The 25750-nt window shown below is 31.8% G+C and overlaps 2 protein-coding genes across 2 annotated transcripts; both read right to left on the bottom strand.

Annotated features, from left to right (window-relative positions):
* Positions 1–786: 786 nt before the first annotated feature.
* On the bottom strand, positions 787–25086 carry LOC111620813. The gene is made up of 21 exons (XM_023362807.1): positions 24885–25086; positions 13231–13461; positions 13038–13160; positions 12872–12969; positions 12292–12487; positions 11988–12154; positions 11498–11787; positions 11231–11421; positions 10735–10975; positions 10530–10643; positions 10119–10266; positions 3817–3970; positions 3612–3734; positions 3449–3543; positions 3172–3397; positions 2618–2787; positions 1822–2111; positions 1562–1752; positions 1251–1491; positions 1005–1118; positions 787–936 (listed from the first exon to the last, which is right to left on the bottom strand). Exons 1-21 carry the CDS (start codon positions 25010–25012, stop codon positions 787–789), a joined length of 3681 nt encoding a protein of 1226 aa, XP_023218575.1. The 5' UTR covers positions 25013–25086.
* On the bottom strand, positions 3426–4029 carry LOC111620840 (glutathione hydrolase 1 proenzyme-like). The gene is made up of 3 exons (XM_023362838.1): positions 3817–4029; positions 3612–3734; positions 3426–3546 (listed from the first exon to the last, which is right to left on the bottom strand). Exons 1-3 carry the CDS (start codon positions 3966–3968, stop codon positions 3441–3443), a joined length of 381 nt encoding a protein of 126 aa, XP_023218606.1. The 5' UTR covers positions 3969–4029; the 3' UTR covers positions 3426–3440.
* Positions 25087–25750: the final 664 nt, after the last annotated feature.

Consider the following 25750-nt stretch of genomic DNA (forward strand, 5'->3'; position numbering starts at 1 on the left):
ACATAGACTATGGTGAAATCAGACGAATATACCATGCTTGTGACTTGCCATCAACATCACATAGATATTGGTGGCACATACAGAGGGAGGAAAAAGTTAAATTATTCCCAAAATTATGAACACAGGATTATTAAAAAATCACATCCAATTTAAAATTTATATATCAATGAATTTTAGCTCTAAATACTGAAAATTTTACAGAAATACTCAGTATACAATCATGACAACTATGTTGGACTCTATTCCTAGACTTATTACACCATAGGAATAAAAAAGCCAACATAGTTTTCACAAATATATACCAGTCTAGACAAGAAGCGTATTGTAGATATAGGCCTACTCAGTTTGATTAGGTATAAATTTTTATACTTTAGACCTAAGGAAAATCTTCTTGGGGCCCGTGGAAAAGTCATTCCCAAACCCCCTTAGCACACAAAAGGTCATTCCCACGAAGATTTCTGACCTCAGAAAATTCCACTGGAATGACCCGTTACACGATCACCCTATTGTGAGCTCACACCTATACGGAGCATAAAAAAAAAGTCCTTATATACCGGTACGTAAATAAAATTTTTTACTTGCACAACGTAAAACAGTTTGTGTTTCTAATTAGTTTGTTATAAAGATTCTAATAAACAAAAACCTACATAGAAAATTTTTAAAATATCTGTATTTTATGGACATACTGTTTTAAATACAGACATAAAATTCAATTATATAAATAGAATAATTTCATTTAAATTTTATTTTAAAAATCTTTAAGAATATTCATCTGTGTATTCGTTTCTAAAACCCATCATTTTCACCATTTTTCCTGTAATCGGCATTCGCAGTCCATTTTCCATCATTGCGGCGATGAACGGCCATCATAATTGACATTTTCCCATATTTCTCTTTGACTTTGTGTTTTAATTTCTTCAAATCATCCAGAATTATCTGTAAATACAATTGTTGGTAAAGTTAGATTTAATGCTAAAGCAGAAGTTCGAAAGATTCAAACTTACTTTAGGGAAATTCTTCTCGTACGAAATATAATCCGGTAATAACTGATGATGTATCCTTGGCATGTCAATGGCTTCTTTAACATTTTTCTCCAACCATAACAATTGCATCGTTACCTAAAATACATTAAGAAGTTTACGAATTTATATGTGGAATTTATTCTAATACCTCATTTTATCGAATATGTACCGTAAGGACTTTACGTCTTCAAATTTTAATCAGTTTTCAATAGTGCAACATTTACTTACTAGAGCAATTCCAGTAGTGATCTGTGTTCCTCCATTCCCACCAACGATTAACCAAACTTTTCCTTTATCATCTAAAACAATAGTTGGGCTCATAGAAGACAAAGGCCTTCTACCCGGTCGAATCCTGTTCCTCTTACTGGGAGGAATACCGAAAATATTTACAATATTCGGCAAAGAAAAGTCATCCATTTGATTGTTTAAGATAATTCCCGTGCTAGGAGATACACGCTTACAACCAAAACTGAAAAGAGAAATGGCAAATTTGCAAAAACAAATATCTCACTCGATAAGAAAATAAATTATGTGCTAACTATGCGTTGACACTGCTTGTAACCGACACAGCATCACCATTAGGAGCGAGAACAGACGTGTGCGCAGTTCCGGAGTCGTCATCCATGAATTGTTCGATCCCGTAATATTTAGGATCGTGAATGGTTTCATTTCTACGAATTTTTAATCGGGTTTCATCAGCAAAACTCTTGTTCAACAACTGTTCTACAAGCTGAAATGATTAATTTCATAATATCAATACATTAACAATGATTACCATTAGTGTAATTTACTAAATTACTTGTAACACTTCGGGATTTTCACTGTCTTCCAGTTTGCTTCTATGTGCAAAAGCAAATTTAAAAGTTTCCAATATCAAATGAAATGTTGAAGTAATGTCTTCCAGAAATTTCCAATTTGAGCGCTGATTTAAGCTGAAACCATCCAAAATGTTAAGCATGTAAGACAATAGCGCTCCACTTCCAGGTAGTGGTGCGCTGTACACTGTAAAATTATTCCTCAATTTTATTTTTGTTGGCTCTCTCCAGCGTGGAGAATATTTTTCTAAGTCGTTTTCGGTGATGATACCTCCTATAAATTATAAATAAAATATAAATTAAAAGTTCTTCTAGTACATTAAAGTTAAAACTAGCCTATCGAAAACGTGTGACAAGCATTTAACTCAAAGAATATATCATTCTTTACAGGTGTTTAAGCATTTGATATCTTTTCTTTGAGAATCTTTCTCTTTTTCAATAGAATCGTCAATGAATAGAGTGGAGACAAACGTGGCAACGATGCGATCTGACAATGGGGTGCCATCCAAAAGATCCTTTTATGGAAAACTGGTTCTTTTAGATGTTACCCAAATGGAGAAAATTATACGTGACCAGCTCGTTGATTAGGCACGAACCTTTAACTACCAATGTTCAGTAGTGTTATCCACTCGAGCACTGGTGGTTACAGACATGGATTTTCATTGCTTTAAATACTGTGTATCAAAGCAATCAGGAATTTGAGAATTCATAAGATCTAATAAAGACTATCTTCGAATCTTTATAATAGTTATTAAATCATAGATTAATTTTTTAACTAACCATAAATTCTGATGTCTTCAACAAATTTCTTTCGAACTTCTCCCTTTCCATATAATACTTCTGCCGAATTGGAATTGGCTATCATTTCCAACGTTTTAGCCAAATCGGGTCTGTACATTGTTTCTCCTTCTTTGTAAATATTTCCGCTTGTCTTATTATAAAAAAGTTTTCTAAAAATAATGTGATAAGGACATTAAGGAATGTCATTTGAATATCATTTGGTAATATCTTATCAGGTGGACATCCATATGGTTCTATATTAACAATGAGGGCGGCAGGGTGTGAAGGATGGAATTCGACATATCTAGAGTCAGCCCTCCATGAAAAATTCTGGGATTTTTCACTCCTCATGAAAATTTATTGGGGTTGATCCCGAATCCTCCAGAGAGGTAGACTGAGACCTTAAACGCCTTAGCTATCCGGCTGTCTTCGTTAGTAAGAAAATATTTTGTCAAATTTCTTTGATGTCCAAGTGACAAGATAAGAAAATAAATTAAAACTAATAATTGTGCAATGGCTAAGTATTACATAACAATTTTGAACAATTTTTCAACCTTAAGCTTTCATCGTTTATAATATTGTCTCGATATAGTTTCAAAGCTCTTGCCATGTGTCGTGTTACTGAGAAACCTTCTCTGCATAGTTTAATAGTTGGTCTAAATAGGTCTCCCCACGAGATATCAGTCTTATGAACTTTGTTGGATTCTTTGTATGCCTCGTAATATCCTGCTAATTCACCCGGAACAGCAATTGCTAATCCATCTGTAATAATACGTAAAAAGTAAATATATATAATAATATATTACTACTGTTAGTTCTTTTATTACTCACCAGCTTCAGCAGAATCTATAAAACCTTCAAACATATTTTCTGTCGCATTTGAAGGTGCTACTTCTCTGGAATCCAATACCTTTACTGTTTTACTCCTACTATAATTAATTTATTAATTAAAACGATTCATTTCATTTATTGTCTACGTGTTTCGGTAACTTACTTATTGTAAATTGTCATGAGAAATCCACCACCCAAGCCCATACTTTGACAATTTACAGCACCCATACATACTAATGTAGCAATGGCTGCTTCCACGGCGTTGCCTTTTCTTAACAGTATGTTTCTGTAACAATTATTTATCAGTGTAATTCCAATAATATCATAATTTTGAAATTATTATTTTTTGTTGAATGCACAACACTTACTTTCCTATTTCGGCACAGGGTTTCGTGTCCGTACACACTACTGCATTATCATAAACTCCTAATTTAGAGTCGGAAGGCGTGTACAAGTGTTGCCTCACAGAAAAGTCCTTATCGGGATAAAGTCTAAGTACGGAGTAGCACGTAATTGGCATGGCTACCACAAATACACAAAATGTGATAACGACTAAGAATTCTCTTTCTTGTTTAGAAAGCTTTGGTCTATAAACATAAATGTTAATTGATGAATATACAACGAAGTTTAAATTCTAACTTAATGAAATTATTGTATCCTAGAGAATCTGGAATAAGCGTTGAAAGCTGCATAATAAACGACAATAGGACTAAACTGCGGTTGCCTAATATTGAAAATCTGGATAAGACCCTACAACTCATTAAAACCAAAAGAGCTGAAGAGACCCAGTACACAGCAAAACATAAGACCAAATTACTCCCTGTCGTTCGGATACAACATGTAGATAGAGACTTTAACGCAAGTGACTTATATGATTGTTTGTGCTCGCAAAATAAATGTATAGCAACTGCAGTAGCAAATGGTGTAGAGATGAAGATTTTCTTCTCGATACCTTCAGGTTTAGACAGAAGCAATCCTTGGATAATAAAAGTCTCTACTAAACTAAGACATACACTGTTCGGTTCCTCATAAGAATATGTTGGACTTCATGTCTCTCTTGTTTTGGACCACATAGAAATACGTCAGTGCTTTAACTGCTGCAAATTTGGCTATGTGGCCTCAAAGTGTGTTCTTAAGCAGCCAGCATGCAGTCACTGTAATGAAGAGGGCCATATTTACAAAAATTACATGAACAAGAATAATAGTGCCTATATCAAGTGCGTTAATTGTGTCCGCTGGTCTCGGTACTCAAAAATTCATAACTGCCAAGTTCAGCATCAGGATACAGATCCAAACTGTCCAAGATTGATATCAGTAAAACACCAATAACTGCTAAACACGGCTACTGATCTTTTCTTGAATTTTATGCAACTGAATCTGAAACATTCCAAAAATCATACTGATACTCTGATGCACTCCCATTGATATACATTTACTCCAAGAACCATATACTTATAGGTGTAACAGGTTTTCAAGTATTTGCAGCTGATAAACCAATTCCCTTGGCATGTATTGTAATATGTAATTCTAGCTTCCCAGTTTTGATGCTAAATTAGATTATTGACAATACTTGTGTTGTGGTTACCCTTTCGTTGGATGAAAAAATTTATTACATCTGCTTGCTATTGTCCATTAAATGACCCACTTGAAGACACACTACTTTCTCTTGACCAACTGCTTCAACTTATTCCACCATCCAAATTTATTATACTGTAGTTGTAGACTCCAATACCGGGAGCTATTCTTCGTATGACGTCGTTGAAAATGGACGTTGGCGATAATTTGAGGTGTTTACTAATACGTACAATTTATATGTTACTTGCAGATGAACCCGGCATTACCCGGGCAAAAAATAACAACAAAAAAGATTAAGATTATTAGTTTATTTTCTACTTCTAACCCTTCTATTATATTATATTATATAACTACAAACGTTATCTTACGTAAGGGTTCATCACACCGAGTGACCAATCTAACACATTTTAAAAATACCTTATTCCTTCACTGTACACAATTTAAAGATTTTTTCTAGAACATGTACTGTACAGTACTACTTTTTCCAGGTAGACACAAAAACACAAGATTGGACACTAACTCGTAACACCGTCACGATAACTAAATATGTACGCTTAAAATAAATTTAAATGATTCTAAGGAACTAAGAAATGTTAACTCTAAGAAACTGTGCCATTTACAGCCGAATATCAAATGGTAATCTGCCAACCAATCAAATTTCGCAAAAAACGGACTATATATTTAAACTCGGCACCCTCGAAAACCACTTGAATCATATTTTGTGCATAGGAGGCCCGTATTAATTAACTATATACGAACTTTATGTTTGGACTGGAAGTCACGTTACTTCAAGATTTTCCCCCATAAATTTTACGTAGATAACCGACACGACCCTATTGCTAACAGCAAAAGTATGATTTATAGAGGCAAGACACCACTAAAAGAACTCAGAACATAGCGACGAAACGTTGCAGCCCGACAGTGTGACGATATCGCAATAAGTGGTCAATAGAATTAGTTCGATTTATTTGGTTACGGTAACGCGACACGTGAGCGATCTGCCAAGGGGATGCATTCCGGGAATTTTTTTATAAGAAGCTGGACCCTATTTAGGTGTTACTAACGTGAAGAAAACACAGAAAACTACCAGAGTTCGATGGTTTTATGCACTCGGCTACTGAAGGACATATATTAGAATTAAGAAAGAACCGTTCAGAAATAACAAAAACCTCGACTTGTTAGATGTTGAAAATTAATTACTCTGACTTTTTATGGGGTAACGCTTTCGATTCCACACAGACAAGTGCTATATGCCATCTGTCTCATTAATTAATGATTATAGCGCTGTATCATTGAGGGTGTAATTAAGTAAACATAATATATATTTTAAAATATATTCTTTTGTGTAAGAATTATATTTAGTTTAAAAATCCAATCGATATTTTGGGGTGGGGTGATAGAAATATGTAAACGTAACTGTCGAGTTTCATAGCAATTGGTCGAACGGTTTAGGTGTGCATAACGAACAAACATCCAAACAAACATCCTTATTTATATATATAGATTATGAACCAAATTCCAAACCATAATAGCCTATAGTAACAAGTCATTAAAATTAATATTTACCAATCGAGTTGTAGAATTTGTCTATTTATTTTCACTCCTTTTAAAGGATGATGAGTTTACCGTACCTATTATGGATTAGGCAGGTCAACAATAGAAAAGGGCAGGTAAAAAGGAATTTGACCCAACATATTCACCGACGAAAAATAACCTGTCCGGATTTATCCGGAAATATTTTTAAAATAAATTTACTTATTTACTAAATATTAATAAATGTTTAATAATAATATATTTTAAACAATATTTATTAATTATTTTTAAACTGCCGACTGTGTCGGTTTGGTTGTAAGAGGGCGTCTTTTCTTCATTTACATAAATTTACGTCATAAAAAACTATTCAACCAATCGAACGCGTTAAAATCCCGTCGCCTCCTAGCGGAACAGGTATGAAATATAAAACAGACGATAATGTGAGACAATTCATTAAACATGAATTTTTATTTATATTAAAAAATTAATGAATTTTGAAAATGAATTGCAAAATCTTAAGATTGAAAGAGTAAGTATGTGTTTTACTTATTAGAAGCATCAGTAAAGGTGAATTTTTTCCTTTTATACGCCATTTTGAAACAATATAAGTTAAGTAATAGTTAACGAAGACAAAAATTTAAATCTAAACAACATAATTTGGTTAACTTTTACTTATGTGCACCGTCATGGCGGCGGTCCCGACTGTTTGTGCTCCCGACGGACTCCTCCCGGAGGGGAAGGACGGCCTGCAGGCCGCCGATTGTTTAACGTTATTATTATTATTGATTCACGTTAGTTCTTGAACACGCGAGTAGATATCAATTCAAGTCCGTCGGGAGCACAAACAGTCGCGACCGCCGCCATGACGGTGCGTATAGGTAAAGATTGACCGATAATTTGTAGTTTAAGCAAAGATCTTGAGAATAATGAAGATAGTGAAGAAAAGATTAGTTTGAAAGGTTGAAGACATTTTTCCTTCTATTTAAACCGAAAATAATGGCATTGTAATGGTGACATGACGATTCGGATGTGACGCTATCCGAAATCATCCCAAAGTTGTGGCGAATAATCTTCTGAAGGGCCATATTAACGGCTATAATCCTTTCCACGTTTAGTTAGTAGGACAGTCCTGCAGATCCTCAGTGTCACTGACAGTTAGAATTTTACCAAAGTCTTTTAAAATTTAATTTTAAAGAAATAGAATTTCGAACTACAAATTATCTTATTTAAATTAATTAAATCAAACTTAATTTATATTTACCAAATAATTCCTTCACTGTACACAATTTAAAGATTTTTTCTAGAACATGTACTGTACGGTACTACTTTTTCCAGGTAGACACAATAACACAAGATTGGACACTAACTCGTAACACCGTCACGATAACTAAATATGTACGCTTAAAATAAATTTAAATGATTCTAAGGAACTAAGAAATGTTAACTCTAAGAAACTGTGCCATTTACAGCCGAATATCAAATGGTAATCTGCCAACCAATCAAATNTTATTCTCAAATTATATTTATCACACCTTATTACAGGAAAGGTCTACTTGCCCTGTTATAGTAGTGTCTACACTACTATAACAGGGCAAGTAGACCTTTGACCTTTGACGTTGTTGTTGAAACTATTTTGACCTTCTGGAAGTTCCCTAGAAACTCCAGTTTCACATTACAAAGGCTTCGACAGTATAGGCTCTATATTACAAATTATTCACTGTATTATATTTCTTGCATATTGAAAAGTAATATATTTTTTAATAAGTTTGTTCCTCAATAGATCTCTTTTGAAGCTTAAAATATACGGAACTTAGATTGTTTGTAGAAAGAACATTGCATATGTATACGAAACTTGAAGTACAGTATTGAAAAATATTTTCCAACACGTTTCATTCATCTTTGCAATTGGAAAGTTATTTCTTACCATGGAATCACCTATACGAATTATGGGCCACTTAACAAATTTAATTATATAGAGTAGGCTGTAGAGCATAGCCACAGATACATTCCCCTGAGATCAAAGGCTTCTGATGTGTGCTGTACAGTACCTTACCCGCTTTTCCATAGTCTTAATCCTTGCTGTAATCTGTTAAATAGTAACAAGAACTGAAACGTCTACAATACAGAACTATAAACTCGATAACGTAACGAAATACTTCTTCGTATCTTATAAACAGATTACTTAGAAAGTTGTCTCGGTTGTATTTTTATTCGTATAAAATCTTTGTAGCAACGTTGAAAACACATAATATATCCTCTGTAGTTTGCTAGAATCCAATTTCTGAGTATTCTGCTCGGTTAAATCTACTTATGATTTCTTGTTTACTTCGAGAACTTATAACTCTCTTTACATAAAAAGTAATTTAATTGGATTTTGAATACCTCATAAAATACAATCAAAACTTTATTAAAATTATAAATTTAAGATTAATTCTATAATTATTATTTAATATTATATTATTTAAAATACACGTATATAAATACAAGAGAGTTATATTTTTATTTCACTAGATGGCATAACGTATCTATATATATACAGTTGATTCAAAAAACTCTTTATAATTTATAAAAGAATCTTTTCTTTTCTTGGTATTTTAATGATTCGTATTTAAGAATAAAGTTAAAATTCGCATTAAATTAGATTTTCTGAGTCACCCCCAAAGAATTTTATACCATAATGCGGTAAACACGTGTCCTCCCTGTACACGTGAATACACGACAGGATAAGTACGTGAATGCTCGCATCCCACGTGTTTGTATATCCACGTGTCTGTATCGATACTCGATTGCACTAGTGGCTAGATTATTTTTAACATTTATCAACGTTCCTTTATATTTTTAATGGATCTTTCTCATGAAATTACATAATATATGTCGTAAATTACACGGAGTTTAATTGCAGGTGTGTAGGAAATGTTCGTGCGAGTGTGTAAAAGGTATATAATTCTAGATATACTTTTTTTAAATTTATTCCAACTCTTTATAATACAATAAAATGTTCTTATATACAAATATTATTACTAAACCGTTTATTTTTTATTGAACATTCAACAAATTTAACTGTTTCGTATAACACATAACATATATATATATAAACTGGAAGATCCAGCTGCCAGTTATAAAATTCCACTTATTTGTAAACAATAATAAGCCTTTCGTTGTCGAGTTTGATTTGCATAAAACATCATTAGGATGTATTAAAAACACGTATAATCATACGTTCATTCCCATATAATTTCTTGGAATGTCAACTAATTTGCATAGATTCTAAGGAATGTAAAAAGATAGAAAAATTCCCTTAATATAAACTACACCTTTTTTTTTTCTTTTAAATGTGTAATAAATAAATAAATATCTACAAAAATATAATTTACAACGGACGTGTTTCTGTTTACAAAAATAGTATCGTCGAAATACATAATAACATTTACATTAATTACGTAAAAATAATTAATCCGTTGGGCTTTAATTATTGCTGTATTTCATTTTTTTTAGATTTGTAATAACGTTTGTGTCTATGAAAGACTTATTTGATAATATAATTTCGATGATTTATGCCATTAAAAACCGTCAGTTTTACCATTTTTTCTATAGTCAGCGTTAGCGTGTAATTTACCATCTTTGCTTCGATGAATTGCCATCATGACTGACATTCTTCCAACGTTCTCTTCGGTTTCGTGACCCAATTCTTGTAATTTTCTCAGAATTTCCTATAAGATTTATTAATATATAACATAATTTGTAAATAATAATTGAAAATCTGGCGAGATTTGTAATACAGTCGACCCCTCTATAACACTGTTGACAATTCCGTTTTATATGAATTCCATGTTGTACGAGTCACTTAGATTTTACAAATACGTGAGCCGTTCACAACACGGCACACGTACTTGTAAAATCTAAGTGACTCGTACAACATGGAATTCATATAAAACGGAATTATCAACAGTGTTATAGGGGAGCCGGTACTTACTTTAGGAAATACTTTTTCGTGAATGATATGATCTGGGAATAACTGATGATGTACTCGAGGCATATCTATTGCTTTCTTAACGTCCTGGTCTAACCATAACAATTGCATTGCTATCTAAAATACAAAAAGAAATACTTTTAGATATTGTTAAGTAAGGTTTTTTTTTTCTTTATTTTAAAATATATCTATTGGCATTTCTACTTACTAAAGCTATGCCACTAGTGATTCGAGATCCGCCATTTCCTCCTATAACCAACCACGTCTCTCCTTTGTCGTCTAGGATAATAGTTGGACTCATAGACGACATCGGTCTTTTTCCTGGATTAATTCGATTCCTCTCACTGGGTGGAAGTCCAAAATAATTTGTGATATTCGGAAGAGAAAAATCATCCATTTGATTGTTCAATACAATGCCAGTTGAAGGAGATATAAATTTCGAACCAAAACTAAAGATTAAGAAAAGTCATTTGTATTTTAAATTCCATTTCTTAATTTATTCTTAATATGTATTGTGAAAAAGTGAGCTTAATCTTTTTCGGATTGAGCGTGTTAAGGGAAGGAACACGAGAGACTCAATAGAAAAAGATGACATTATGACACCATAGACAAATAGTATGCTCAGTTATAAAGGCAACAATATGCTTAGTATACTTAATATAATGCTAAACAAGTTATGTCTATATTTAAAATTTGAAACTCACTATAAATTAATGGAGCTGGTTACCGATACAGCATCTCCATTCGGTGATATAACTGACAAATGTCCAGTTCCTCCATCTTCTTTAACGTATTGTTTGAATCCGTAATATTCCGGATCGTGAATAGTTTTAGTATCGTAGATTTTTGCACGAGTTTCATCGGCGTAACTTCTGCTTTGTAAATTTTTAACAGTCTAAAATAAGAAGCATTAATTTAAAAACAAAACATTGGCAATTCAATAAGGATAAAATGGACATTAAGAAGGATACCTGTTTGACGGAATGGTCACCATTCTCTTCTAGATTCATTCTTTGAGCGTATGCAAATTTAAATGTTTCTAATGCTCGATGGAACGTTAAAGAAATTTGATCCAAGTTTCTCCAGTTGGCTTCTTTCGTTAAATTGTAACCATCTAAAACATTGAGCATGTAAGATAATAAAGATCCACTTCCTGGGGGTGGTGCGCTATAGACTGTAAAACCATTATTTAGTGAAATTTTAGTTGGTCTCCTCCAAACTGGCGAATACGTTTGCATATCTTTTTCGGTTATAATTCCTCCTGAAAATAAAAATTTGTGTCCTTCGACAAACATTTCTTAAAATTTATATACAGGGTGATCCGAAAAGTCAGTTCGTGTTTCGTGTGCTCCAAAACACACTCGTGAATGTAAATGTCGTGTTATTCTTTTACAGTTTAGTCTTTAAACCGGTTAACTGACTTTCGAGCTAGCCTGTACGTAAAATATTTGATAATTTTACCGTGTTTTGCGATATCTTCCAAAAATTTTCTTTGTGTCTCTCCACGTCCATACAGAACATCAGATTTGAAATTTGCTATTTTTTCCAAAGTGTCTGCTAGATCTAATCTTTTCATTATTTCCCCTTCTTTATACAGGTCTCCTGTTTCGTTATTAAAATAAACATTCCTGTAAAATCAAATAACATTTTCAATATACTGAATAGATCTATCATCGTGTATCAGCTGTACTCATGGAGGTGTTTTTTTTATAAGTACTTTCACGGTTTTATGGTTTTGTGATGTATTATTTTACGCACTACCAACCTCAAAGTCGTTTCATTTAATACAATATCACGAGTCTCTTCTAAAGCCATTGCCAAATGACGAGTGACTTCAAACCCTTTTCTACACAATTCAATGGTTGGTGTAAATAATTCTTTCCACGTCAAATTTCCTTTATATATATCGTATGCTGCTTCGTAACCTGATAGTTCTCCTGGAACAGCAACTGCTAATCCACCTGTAGTTAAATATATATTAAAAAAATATATTCTTTTTAGGTTATATCTACGTTGTAAACAATACAATTTGACCCCCAAAAAATCGACTCGAGGACCAAAGCCAACGTTTCGAAAATAAAATTTTGGTGAGTCACGAAATGAGTCAGATGTTAAAAAGGATTTTTTTACATAAATTCAATAAATATAAGCGAAACATTTTGGTTTATTTAAAGCACAATGATTCGAATCTCGAATTTGGAGTGGTTTATTTAAAAACTTTGACACATCATCATTAAAAAATCCCGGCTCGATCATCGATACGGCTCGAAGAAATCGAATTATTTCTAATATAAATACATTTAAGCATATAATAATAATTTAATTATAAAGTTTAACATCATTACCTATCTGAGAACTTATGGGATCTCCATTAAACATGTTTTCCGATGCAGCTTCTGGTGCTACTTCTCTAGCATCTAACACTTTTACTTCGTCTTCCTTCCTACAAATTTACATAAAATAACACATTAAATGAAATAATAAACAGTATAAGAAGTTTTATTCACTTACTTATCATAAATAGTCATGATAAATCCACCGCCTAATCCCATACTGTGACTATTTACAGCACCCATACACACTAAAGTAGCGATGGCTGTTTCGACTGCATTACCATTTTTCTTTAGAATATCTCTAAAAAAATACGTAAATAATTATTTAAATAATTAATTAATACGATTATTTTAATTGTATATTGACTTACTTCCCTATTGTTGCGCATGGTTTCGTGTCTGTACTTATAGCTGCACGCTCGTAAATACCTAACTCAGAATTAGAAGGTTTATACAGTTGATCGAAGGTGTCATCATCACTCTCTTTTGACGTTTTCGTATTCCACGTCAGCACAAAATAACTTATAAATCCGGACAATAGTAATAATACGATAAATGCCAACACTCCGAAACAGATTTTACCACGTTTAGAGAAATTAAGTCTGAAAATATAAGCGTAAGTAATTAAAATAAAGTATAAAAATATATATGACACTCGAGTCATTTAGCCTTCACCTTTCTTCCTTCTTTTCATTGTTTGGTATAAACAATTTAAACGTAAATTATATATTATTATCTGTAAGTTTAGTCTGTCCCTCTGTACAGGATTAACGTTCACTTGAGTAAATTTAAGCATTGTGGGGGATAATAGAAGATAGCCCATATCCTAGGGCCCTCGTCATTAATGGGGGCCCCTAATTAACATGTAATTGATTATTATTATTAATTAAAGACTGCGTTAAAAAGTAATTAATCATTTCAACAGCTGAATTACATAAAAGTACACTAATACGATAGAGAACTTGGTGCCTGACACACGGCTCTATGATTAATTAATATAATTCTTACTGCCAAAAAACGAAATTTTCGTGTAATATCATTAATCAAAATAAGTAGAAAATGTAATTTAATTAAATATATATATGTTTTTTTTTTTTTTTTAAACCAGACGTTCAAAGTTTGCAGGAAATACCATATAACTTGACCTTTAACCGGTCATTTATAGGTCACCAACAGGTATCCAGTTAACGGAAAGACGATCAAAGTGTTATCGAAATGACGGTTTTTTTTTAATATGATTAAATTATCTTTGATAAAATTATATCAAGGGATGGTCCAAAACTCAGTTTACCGAGTATTGTTTTGTATTACAGCGTTTTTAGTATTTACTGTGGTTAAGTGATTTTTGAGCCAATCGAAAGAATCGTGTATAATTTACCTTATCTGAGCCGTTATAAATAAATACAGGTCAACTGTTCGTAGACATTTTTATATGCTTTATTGAAAAACAAGGGTTTTTTTTTAGATCATAAAGGGTAAATTTAGAATCGATTTGGGGGAATTTTGGGGAGACAATTTTCCCTATTTAAATTACGACACAGTAAAGATAATTATGTTTCAATATATCTCATTTTTTTTCTTATCAATAAAGATAAAGTATCACTTAAAAAAGAAAAAAACAATATTAACACAGGAACTAACGGTAGATAGCTGTTACCTAGATTATTATTATTACTTTTTTTTACATTTTTTATAACTCTTATCACCTGTTAAAAACAAGAAAAATATGGTAACTGTTATAGCTCGGAAGTAAAAATAAATAGCACGCACAGACACACGGACACACACACACACACTTGCTGTACCATTGCCAACAACCACTCATCTTTAATTTTGAATAGAATTTAAGCTTCTTACTTTAAAGCCATTCTGTACGAGCGAAATTTCACGTATTTTAAATTGCTATTTTAATATTTTCTCGTCCTATTTATTATTATTATTTAAAGAAAGAAAAAAAAATAATAATAGAAATATATCCTAGTTTGTGTCTTAAATTATACACCATCCTCTTTTATAGTTAAACCAGTATTTCACACATAAAAGGGTGGTTCAAAAGTGTGTTAACCATAAACTAAGTTTAGGACTGAGATATTTTTCTTGCAAACGTGATTTTGTATTAAAATATAGGCTGGACCAAAAGTCAGTTAACCCGTTTTTTTGTATCATTTTGTTTTCTTTAAATTGTTAGGGGGGAAAGTTTTGCGAGTATACAAACACACACACCTAATCAGGAATGAATTTATTATTACTCGTATACTTTACTTTAACACGCTAATTTAACTAAAAATAAATGCTCGATTGATAGACGGGATGATAATTTTGCAAAATGCTTACCCTATGGGCTCCTTAACTGCTATTAAAAGCTTTTTCTTCCACCTTAAACAAGCCATAACCTTAACATACTTCAACCTTACACGAGGATTGATTCCGCTCTTTTAAAAAGCTAACCTCTCGATCTCAGCGCCTCCATCCTTCCCTTCCTACCTCGACGTCACCGGTAGCTGTGACGTCACAGAGGAACGGGATAATGGCCTATGGAAACAAAGGTGATTCACACAGGGGGTGGGGAATCGCCCACGTTAAGGTAAACTCTACGTTACGCTCACCCCACCTTTTTTCCTATTTATTATTATTATTTTTTTTTAATACTTTTTTTTCTGTTGTTGTCCCCTTGCCAAGACCGAAAACGTGAGTCATTCGTAACAATTACTTAAACAGATCAAATCACTATTAACTAAATTTAGTCAAGTGTGCATTGAGTGCTTAAAGAGTTGATGCGGTATTATTGAATGTGGGTGGAAGATTTATAATGCCATATTTAGTTATAACCATTTAGATGTAGTTATATTATGTTAGAAAATAACGTTGGAAGTGTATTATTTTCAGACGTGCATTCTAAGATGTGACACTCGTTTAACAACCGGTAGGTCGCGACCCCTCTTTAAGGTATTCCCACGCCTTACAAATTGCGAAAGGTTGGGGAAATACCCCACCTAAACGATTAAAAATTTATCTTTGAAGCTTAAAGAATTTTATCTTTAACACGTAAAGAGGGGAACGTAACTCGTAAAAATTGTTGAGATAAATTTTAAACATTCCTCCCCCACACCCCGTGTTTTTTAAGTGTAATCAGTTATTTATACAACTTTTATGCCCTTTTTTCTATAGAAATTTGACGATAAAAGTCAACAGAAACAGAATTGTCGTAAGCACTTCAAGTGATGCTACGATATTAGGAAGTGTGAATGAAAGATAACGAGGAAATGGATAAATTAGAAAACAAATCATCATTAGAATTGATTGTAAGAATACGATAAACTTAAATATTTAATTCGTTTTTTTACACGAGTAATAATTATTGTTTACTAATACTTTTTAGTATTATTAACTGGTGTATTTTTAATAATAAATTTTGATAATTAAATTAAAACTTATAGTAATTTCATCCTCTCTTATCGTCTCTCCATTTGGGAGGATGGAGAGTTAAGAATGGTTATACTTCATTCCTCTCGAAATTTTTCAGATTTAAACTGTATTTTCTGTATATTCTTTCTCACAATTGAGCAAGATACTTCTCAAGATTAAATTATAATTGATAAGAGAGGGTTAGAAATAGAATTTTTGGTATTACTGGGGATATAAGAAGTTCTGTATGTATTTTGCTAGAGGACTAGTATAAACTCTTGTATGTAATAATAATAATAGTTTTTTTTTGTATAATTTACAGGGCTTATTAAAGATTGAGCTATTTTTATATTTATTATATGAACTTATCTAGTGTTCCCCCCTTTTCTTCCATATACGAGAGAAAGGAATATCTGAAAATTGGAACAGGAAGTGGCGAGAGTCCTACTTATGTCTTCTGTGAATGGGATTCTCATCTCTTCCTGTTATCAACGATACTGTCTGACCCTATTTAATTATCAATAACCCACCCTTATACTAGACTACACGGTGTTACTTCACTAACTAAGATGAATTTGTCTTAAACTACATGAAATTACAAACTAATCCCTAATCTGATGATAAAATATATATCAATCCCAAGGTATTTTTAAGGATTAGAACTAAGCTCTTCATTACTGTGTTTTGAAAATTATTTATAGAAAGGTCACAGAAAAGAGGACGAAGATAATTTCTCGTCAGATGTTTCAGTCTTGAACACGAATTTGGCATCATTTTTTTTATACTTTCTCGTGATCGAAACGTAACGAAAAAGTGATGTCTGGTCGGTGTGAAAGTGTGCAATGTTCCAATTAAACCAATAAACTCGGCTTCAAATTGTCACTAATAAATAAAAAGTTCACGGAAGTAGTACGAGAAAGGATAGAGTAATAAGTAACGATAAAGAATTAAATTAAGATTGCATTAAAAAAATAAGGAAAAATACATAAAATATCCCGAAAAATCGTGGGTTCACACGCACGATTTTATGTGGAGTTTTCCGGATTTTCTTCACTTTATAAACACCTAATTAGGGGCTAGTTTTCCATAGAAAGTACTTATCGCGGTGGGCCGTATACAAATACACCAAGCTTAAACGTTAAAACAGAAAAAAAATATATATATATATTGAAGATTCCCGATTTAATTTTCATTTCAAGTACAGAGTATTATATCAATTAAGAACAGAGAATCATCTATTACCTCTTTGTATCTCTTAATTAAGGATCTTTATACCCTAATTAATGAATCGATTTCAATTTTGTGTGTGTCTAAGTGTTTACCACCCTCTTCAAAGACTTTTAAGTGTTTTCTTGACCTCTGTATCTTCATAAATAACTCTCTCAATTTATAATTATTATATAAAGAAATTTTCTGTTTTCTTCTATTGACTGACACTCAACACAGTAAATACAATGGTAGGGTCTTACAACATGATGCATTTACAATAGAAAATTTATATTTTAAAGGTAATTTAAAACGATCTGCCCACCGAATTATTTTTACAATGTTTACTTTAATCTCGATAGTATATTTTGTGTGTTGTTTTTTACAATTCTATACCAAATGTAATTGCTTTTAAACTTACCAACCCAATAAGTTGAGTGTAAATATCATTTGTTACAAGAGCCATTTGCTATAAAACACTTTGCAAAAAGAATTTAATGGACGTAGAAAAATAAGTTGTGGCAATTATTCTCTTCAAACATATTTCGAATCGAATCGATGTGGACAAGAAATACACACAAGTGCTCTACAAATAAGAGTTAATTCCCTACAATGTTTGTGGTAAGATATTCTAGAATAAACGATCAGACGAATGAAAGAAACCAATTTCTTTCTAAAAAATAAGCAATAATCTTTCTTTATATTAAATAAATTACCTTAGAAATATGTATTTTGTGGAATAATTTAATTAATTTTACAATCATCTTTGAGGTGTAATTGTTGTAAACACAGGAACAAGTGGTTTCGAGTTTTAATGTAAATTGTTTCTTCTTACCGTCTATTCACATCTTCACATCATTTTCCTATTTTCTCAGGCTCTATCTCCTTAACAATTGTAAGGATTGCAAAAACAATACAATAGAATAGTGTGTCTGCCCTTCCTTAATCTCAAGAACGGAGTTAGCTATATAAAAACTGAGATAATATATGGAAAGCTTAGGGGTAGGAGGCCCCGATTAATTATATATCAATACGAATCATTCACTCCTTCTATTCCCTCGACCCTCTTTCAGATGCTAAACTGAATATTATAAAAGTACGAGGCTTAAAATTAGCTAAACAACTCTACTTCATCCCCATCGAATGCCATTGAATTATTAACAAACAATAAATAAAACAATAAATCATTTTTAATTACCCTTTCACCATTTAACGTCTTTGCATCAGAGAGTAAGCAGTTGATAATTTGTAACTAATTATACCACGGTAATATTTCATAATCACTTCGGAGCTAGTAATAATTTTAATTTTCCCAAAAGGCTATTTACGTAGCTAATTTCCAATCTCTGGACAGACACACACACACACACACACACTGCTGAGCAATTACTCTTGTAAACTGACACCAAAACCCTGTCGGAAACGGGGGGGAAAGTAATTTTTAAAAAATCGAATTATTTTATGCCTCGTATCGATCGGTAATTATATATATTCTCATCGTTTGTCTTTGTTACAACACACGGGACTTAACTACTTCCCACGAGACGTGTTTAATTGGGCAACGTTATACGAGTCATCCATAATCTTCTTGAAGACTTTTGAAGGAATACTTCACGTGTTCTTATAGGATCGTTTATTTTCCTTGTCTTTAGTTGTTTAATATTTATTAAAGTGGCTTATATTCTGTAAAAATGTATACAAACAATACGTAGTTGTGTGATAAAGAAGTTTCCATGTATAAATTTATATTTATCATTATCATAAAAGATGTATTATCTAAATATTTCTCTACTGTATTATTTACAACGTATGCTATCGGTGTAAATATATTAGTAGACAAACACAGTATATTGTAATACACTTAAATTTTTATATAGAAATAGCTAAATGTTCCCTATTGCTTGGGCTTTTGAGGAGAACGAGGATGAAAAATTAACCCAGGTGTTTACAATAACGAAACTACAAAATACAAGAGGGGGTGAACTTTAGGGATGTTGAAGGTGGTATTTATATATTATTTACATTAAAAGTAAATTTATATAGGGGAGACCGGGGAAAGATCGGCATGTTAAGCTTTACTTAAATTTTGTGTAATAAATACTGCTGTAAACTGAAAAAAAAAGCTTTGCATATTGTCTATTGGAATGTTACCTTACTATAGAACTGGTTAAAATCAGTTTGGAAATAAAAATAATTAAAATAATTACAACTTTACAAGAAGAGAGAAATTGACGAAGTTGCCCCGGGTATAGGGGCAAGATCGGCAACTTCTCTCTTTTTGTAAAGTTGTAATTATTTTAATTATTTTTATTAAAGTTGCCCCTGGTATAGGGGCAACAGTAATGGGGCAAGATAGGCACGTATATAAAATTATGTTATTAACAATGTATAAGTTGGAATTCACTATTAAAACAAAGAAATACAAATCCAACACCCATTTAATATTATTACAACGAAATGCAAGTTCAAAGACATATATACATGAATAACAAATGCAAACATGTTTTCATTTATCATCTGTTTGATTTTTATCCTTTGCTTCTAATGTGGCTTTATGTTGCCGATCTTACCCCGCTAGTCATGATTTCGAAACATTAAGTACAACCCTGAGAACAGAATGCCAAGCCACGATCTGGCCACGTGAATAAGTTGAAGTTACATCCTTCTAACAGGAAAAGTAACTTTCGTTATCATGGAATTATAACAAAACCTGCCAATTCAATATAAATGGAAAAAAAATATTATATGGAATTGAACGAAAATGAAAATTTGCTTGATAATTCAACTACGCTTGTTGGAGAACAATAAAAACACTACACTCAACAAGCCACCAATAAAACTCAACTGCCTAACCTATAACCAAAGTCTCCTTTTAATTTGTTTTTAAAAAAAAGCGCTTGACAAACTTGCCCCGCATGCCGAAGTTGCCCCGGTCTCCCCTATATATAAAAGTGCATGTTAAGCATTCAATTAAAACGTTAACAAACACTAACAACACTCATTTTTCAACCAAAAAATAAATAAATAATAAAAGTATTTAAATTACATATTATTTTATAAATAATGTAATACTTTCCTTCTAAAATTGCGTAAAAAATAATGCAGAAACTTCTAAAACTTATAACTATTAATTATATAAAAATCCTTCTGACAATCCCTATGACAATTCCTCTCTTAAATTCTAATATACGAGAGATTATACTAGAAAACTTTGCTTACTTTTCATCCTGATAAATCTGCATCTTAATAAATAAGGTTAACTACACTACAGTTCCGTATTAATGTATACACAGCATCAATAACAGGTCGATTTTATATTGCTGTAGCTGCTGCTGCTGTTGCTGTACCACGCCTATACGCCTACCACTTTAATTTCTCAATAGGAATTCTTACAAAAAAGAAAAAAAAATGTATTATTAAATCTTTACACGTTTCATAATTATAATATTCCAAGGAAATACAAGTATAATTTAAATTAATTACTTTTATTATGCTAAATAATACGCCTGTTTTCTTTTGTTTGCGTGTTATAAACTAACGTATTTCTCCGTTTATCTCCTCACCCCTTCGACCTTTAACCACCAAAATTTATTAGTAACAATTCACTTAATACACAAACCTCCCAGGAAAATTTCAGAAATTTTCGACAAAAAACACAGGAGTTATTAAACTTCAAAGTGGGGTGTACGAAATTTGGGGAGGGTTAATATCGCCATACTGTCATAGATAACAGAGCCCGGAGAGAAAAAAAAATTACAGGGACTGGTATACTTTTTATGTATATTTTAGTGGTAAACCGATAAACCACAAATAATAACGACTGGTCGTTTATGTTTACGTGTAGTGTAACCATTACCAGTGGGTGTTACGTAAAAAAAGTCAATATACCGTTCTGTCTGGGTGTGCCTTTCCTTGTTTTCAAATACTTCTTTTTAAATTATCTTGTGTAAAACCTGTTTTTAAAGTATAATCGTTGATGCTCTTATTAAGAAGAGTGAAATCTGGTTCTTCTGTTCTGGCACCATTTATATGTTACATTGTTTAACAAAGGATTTGAACGGAGGCATTCTTCAACTTAATTTTTAAAAATCTCTATACAAACCCTACGTTAGCTAATGATTTATTAAATAATTATTCTATTCACGTCCTTCATTAAGGAATAATCCTTGAAATCTTTAAAGTAATTATTATTTTCGAATCCTTTATTAAGTAATGACTATTGGAAAAACCCATGAAACATTAGAAACTCTTCGAATCCTTTGTAACGTAATGCTATTCTTAATAAATTATTCATAACTGTAATTAAGTAACATGCCAATTATTGATTTTACAATCACTTTCCAATCTTGTAAACACCTTCAAGATAAATCGAATTATAAATGACATCATATCCTTATCCGGTCACCCCCATTTTTCACGCATTAATCACTGTTCTAGAATATAAAGGATGTTATTTATAGAAGAGGGATTGTCTACTGTATCCTATACCAGTTTTTTATAAACTGGAATAATAGTATTTTAAAAATTATAAAGTAAAAAAGATTTTAATTAATATCTTGACTTTGACCTAAATAATGATCCGAATAATTTATTAAAGTAGAGCATCAACAATTGGGTGTTGATGATTTTGGTTTAAATGTTATATATACGCTATAAGGTGTTGACTACCACCCCTGAAAAGTATGGAATATTTTGTAATATTCTTAAACCATTGCTTAATTTGTCTAGCCCTATGGTATGATGCATCGTCATCCTGGCAGAATGATCTTCAGACGTTATAACGACCAAAGACTCTAATAACTACAAGTAACCATCACCATTCAATGTACCATCAAGGATTGCCATTTCACCAACCTCTTTACAGGATAATTATACATTCCCACATCATTACACTTTTAGGAAATTTTGCTGATGAATTCTCCAGTTGATCTTCTGTATACTGATGTGCCGCCATCATGACCACAACCAATATTTCTAATTCGTCTGTGAACATAACTCGTTGCCAGTCATTAACGCTCCAGTCTTTATGAGTTTTGGCCCATTTCTAACGATTTCTTTTGATTATTTTCTCGTGCACGGCTTACTTTGGGCCCTTCTTAAATGGTAACCTTTGTCTGCTAGCCTCCTTCGTACTGTAACACCTTGTCCCTCCCCATTTTGAATTAATGCTGCTTGATGACAAAAATCTGCTTTCCTTAACAATTTAAATTAAGTTACAGTCATTTCTCTTTGTTGTAGATCTTGATCTTCCAACCCCTTGCTGATTTTTCACAGATTCAAATGTTTTAATCATCAAAATATTCCATACTTTTGTTCAGGGGTTGTATACATTATGGTTTATAATTGACTGTATAATCAACTTTACTGTTGATGCTATTGTCTACTCTAAATCTCTTAAGGGATTTAGAGTAGACAATAGCATCAACAATTAAGTGTTAAGGGTTTTAGAGTAGACAATAGCATCGACAATTAAGTGTTAAGGGATTTAGAGTAGACAATAGCATCGACAATTAAGTGTTAAGGGTTTTAGAGTAGACAATAGCATCGACAATTAAGTGTTAAGGGTTTTAGAGTAGACAGTAGCATCAACAATTAAGTGTTAAGGGATTTAGAGTAGACAGTAGCATCAACAATTAAGTGTTAAGGGATCTAGAGTAGACAATAGCACCAACAATTAAGTGTTAAGGTGATGCTATTGTCTACTCTAAACCCTTATTACTTAACTGTTGATGTTGCTGTCTACTGTAAATCCTTAACACTTAATTATTAATTCTAGTGTATACAGTAAACTTTTGTCACAATACTCTATAATAGTATTCCATAGTCAATTATAAACACCCAACCTAATTATTATTTGTTTAATTTTTTAAAATAATTTATTTAAACTAACAAATTAATTCAACTTTTATCTCCAGGTTCTCAACTAATTTTTAAACTTCAAAAAAGATTGATATAAATGCAAAAAATTTTATTAAGCCCAATTTACAGTTAGTTAAATGCAATTAAAAATTATTTATTCGATATTAATATTTATTTACGTCATTAGGAGCATTAAAAATATTATTTTAATACTAGCAGCTGCAACCATAAAAGGTTGATATTAAAAAATAATTATTATTGTCCTCATAATGTTTGACTCACCACTTTTTAATGAGTTTTCGATGTAAAAATGTTACATATTTAAGAAAATAAAGTTATTATTTTCATATATTTATAATATATTTTAATTCCCGGCTCATTTATGTAGCCTATAACAATGGGAAAGTATTGCAATGGATCAACCCCCCCCCCAGATTATTACATTTTTGGACTCAGAACGTTGAGAAATGCAGAAAATTCGGAGGATTTTCTATATGTATGACTGTTATTGTGTGTGGGGGAGACACAATTGTCTTCACTCCCTTTGAAGCTTAATAACTCCCGTGTTTTCTGTCGAAAATTTCTAAAATTATATCGGGAGGTTCACGCATTAGGGGTGTTAATACTGTTAAATTTTGAAGGTTAAAGGTCGAGGGGGTAGGGAGATAGAGACGGTCACGTGTCGCAACTCGAATGTAATCGGACTTAATTTTTCTCGTTATTAGCATTTTTATAATTTCCTATATAAAACTGGAATAATAGTATTTTAAAAATTATAAAGTAAAAAAGATTTTAATTAATATCTTGACTTTGACCTAAATAATGATCCGAATAATTTATTAAAGTAGAGCATCAACAATTGGGTGTTGATGATTTTGGTTTAAATGTTATATATACGCTATAAGGTGTTGACTACCACCCCTGAAAAGTATGGAATATTTTGTAATATTCTTAAACCATTGCTTAATTTGTCTAGCCCTATGGTATGATGCATCGTCATCCTGGCAGAATGATCTTCAGACGTTATAACGACCAAAGACTCTAATAACTACAAGTAACCATCACCATTCAATGTACCATCAAGGATTGCCATTTCACCAACCTCTTNATTTTTCAAGGTAAAAATCTTTATAACTTCTCGTTTAGTACAAGTATTCACGAACGGGGATTTCAGGAAATTTAACGTAAATCCTCCGGAGAATGCAACACACAAATCACCCCCATAAGTACGTGTTTAATATATAATACTTTAATAAATGACACTCTAAAATATCATGCCTTGTGGCAGGACAGGTAATATAAAACAAGTGTCATTGGCCTTATATATATATATATTTACACACCTTATATTAAGTCTCTGTATAAAAATCACTTCTAAATAAATTCAATTAGTTATAAAGTTGGTGAGTTAACTGATTTGTGGGCCACCCCTCGTATTAATCATAAATTAAGTAGACACACGTAAAACACTACCGACAGGTGGTTTTTTTGCGTACAGTAGTATATATATAAATTTAAATACGTTAAAATATAATATAATAAAATATTTTTTTACCTCCATTTAAAAAATTCTATAAAATTCTCTTCGATTTGTTCGTCTTCGTTTTTATTTGATTTGTTGGTTTTAATTTCGTTTTTGGTAACATCGTAACTTGTTACACGGCTTCGTTGTTTTTCAACCATGTCTTTAATATAATACAATCTTCACTTCGCAGACAAGCAATGTCACATACCTGTTCGCTCTCATTGGTTGTTTACATAAAAGTCTAAAGTTCATTCGCTCGATTGTTAAAAAATAAATTCTACTTTGTCATCATTACTTTAAATACTAATACGTAACCCCTGTGTAGCCGTGTATTTAATTTAATTATTTAATTATTCTTAAACACTTTACTGTAACTTACTTCGTTTGGTTTATTTATTTATTTATTTTAACATTAATTGCTACATTACACAAAATATATTTATGTACTGTACGTAAATATTATAATAAAGGGTGGCTCAAAAGTCAGTTAACTGTTTTGTGTGTGTTTTATTTTACAAAATTGATTCAGAACTGTTCAAATTTTTAAACGATTCGGGTACAAATTTAGCTTTTGCAAACGTTAACTGAATTTTGAGCCACCCTCTCTCCCTGTGTGTTTGTTTATTAATTCCATTTATAACAATAATGTTGTATAAAGTAACCACCTCGTTTGTTTTGTTTCCCTGTTATGTACTGTACGTTATAACGAGGGGGTCAATGTGTGATTATTAATAATTCCCTCGTTATAACGTTCATATAGGGATGGTTATTGTATTTTACAGTACCCATAATGTATATTTTAGCTTTTCTTAAAATTAATTATGATTTTTAAAAAAATACACACGTCTGTACTACGCGTGGGGTGATTATTACAGTCGAATAAAGTACAGTAGATA

The sequence above is a fragment of the Centruroides sculpturatus genome, unplaced genomic scaffold, assembly GCF_000671375.1.
Source record: "Centruroides sculpturatus isolate CEXI.00-Female unplaced genomic scaffold, Cexi_2.0 scaffold89, whole genome shotgun sequence".
NCBI classification, from domain to species: Eukaryota; Metazoa; Arthropoda; class Arachnida; order Scorpiones; family Buthidae; genus Centruroides; species Centruroides sculpturatus.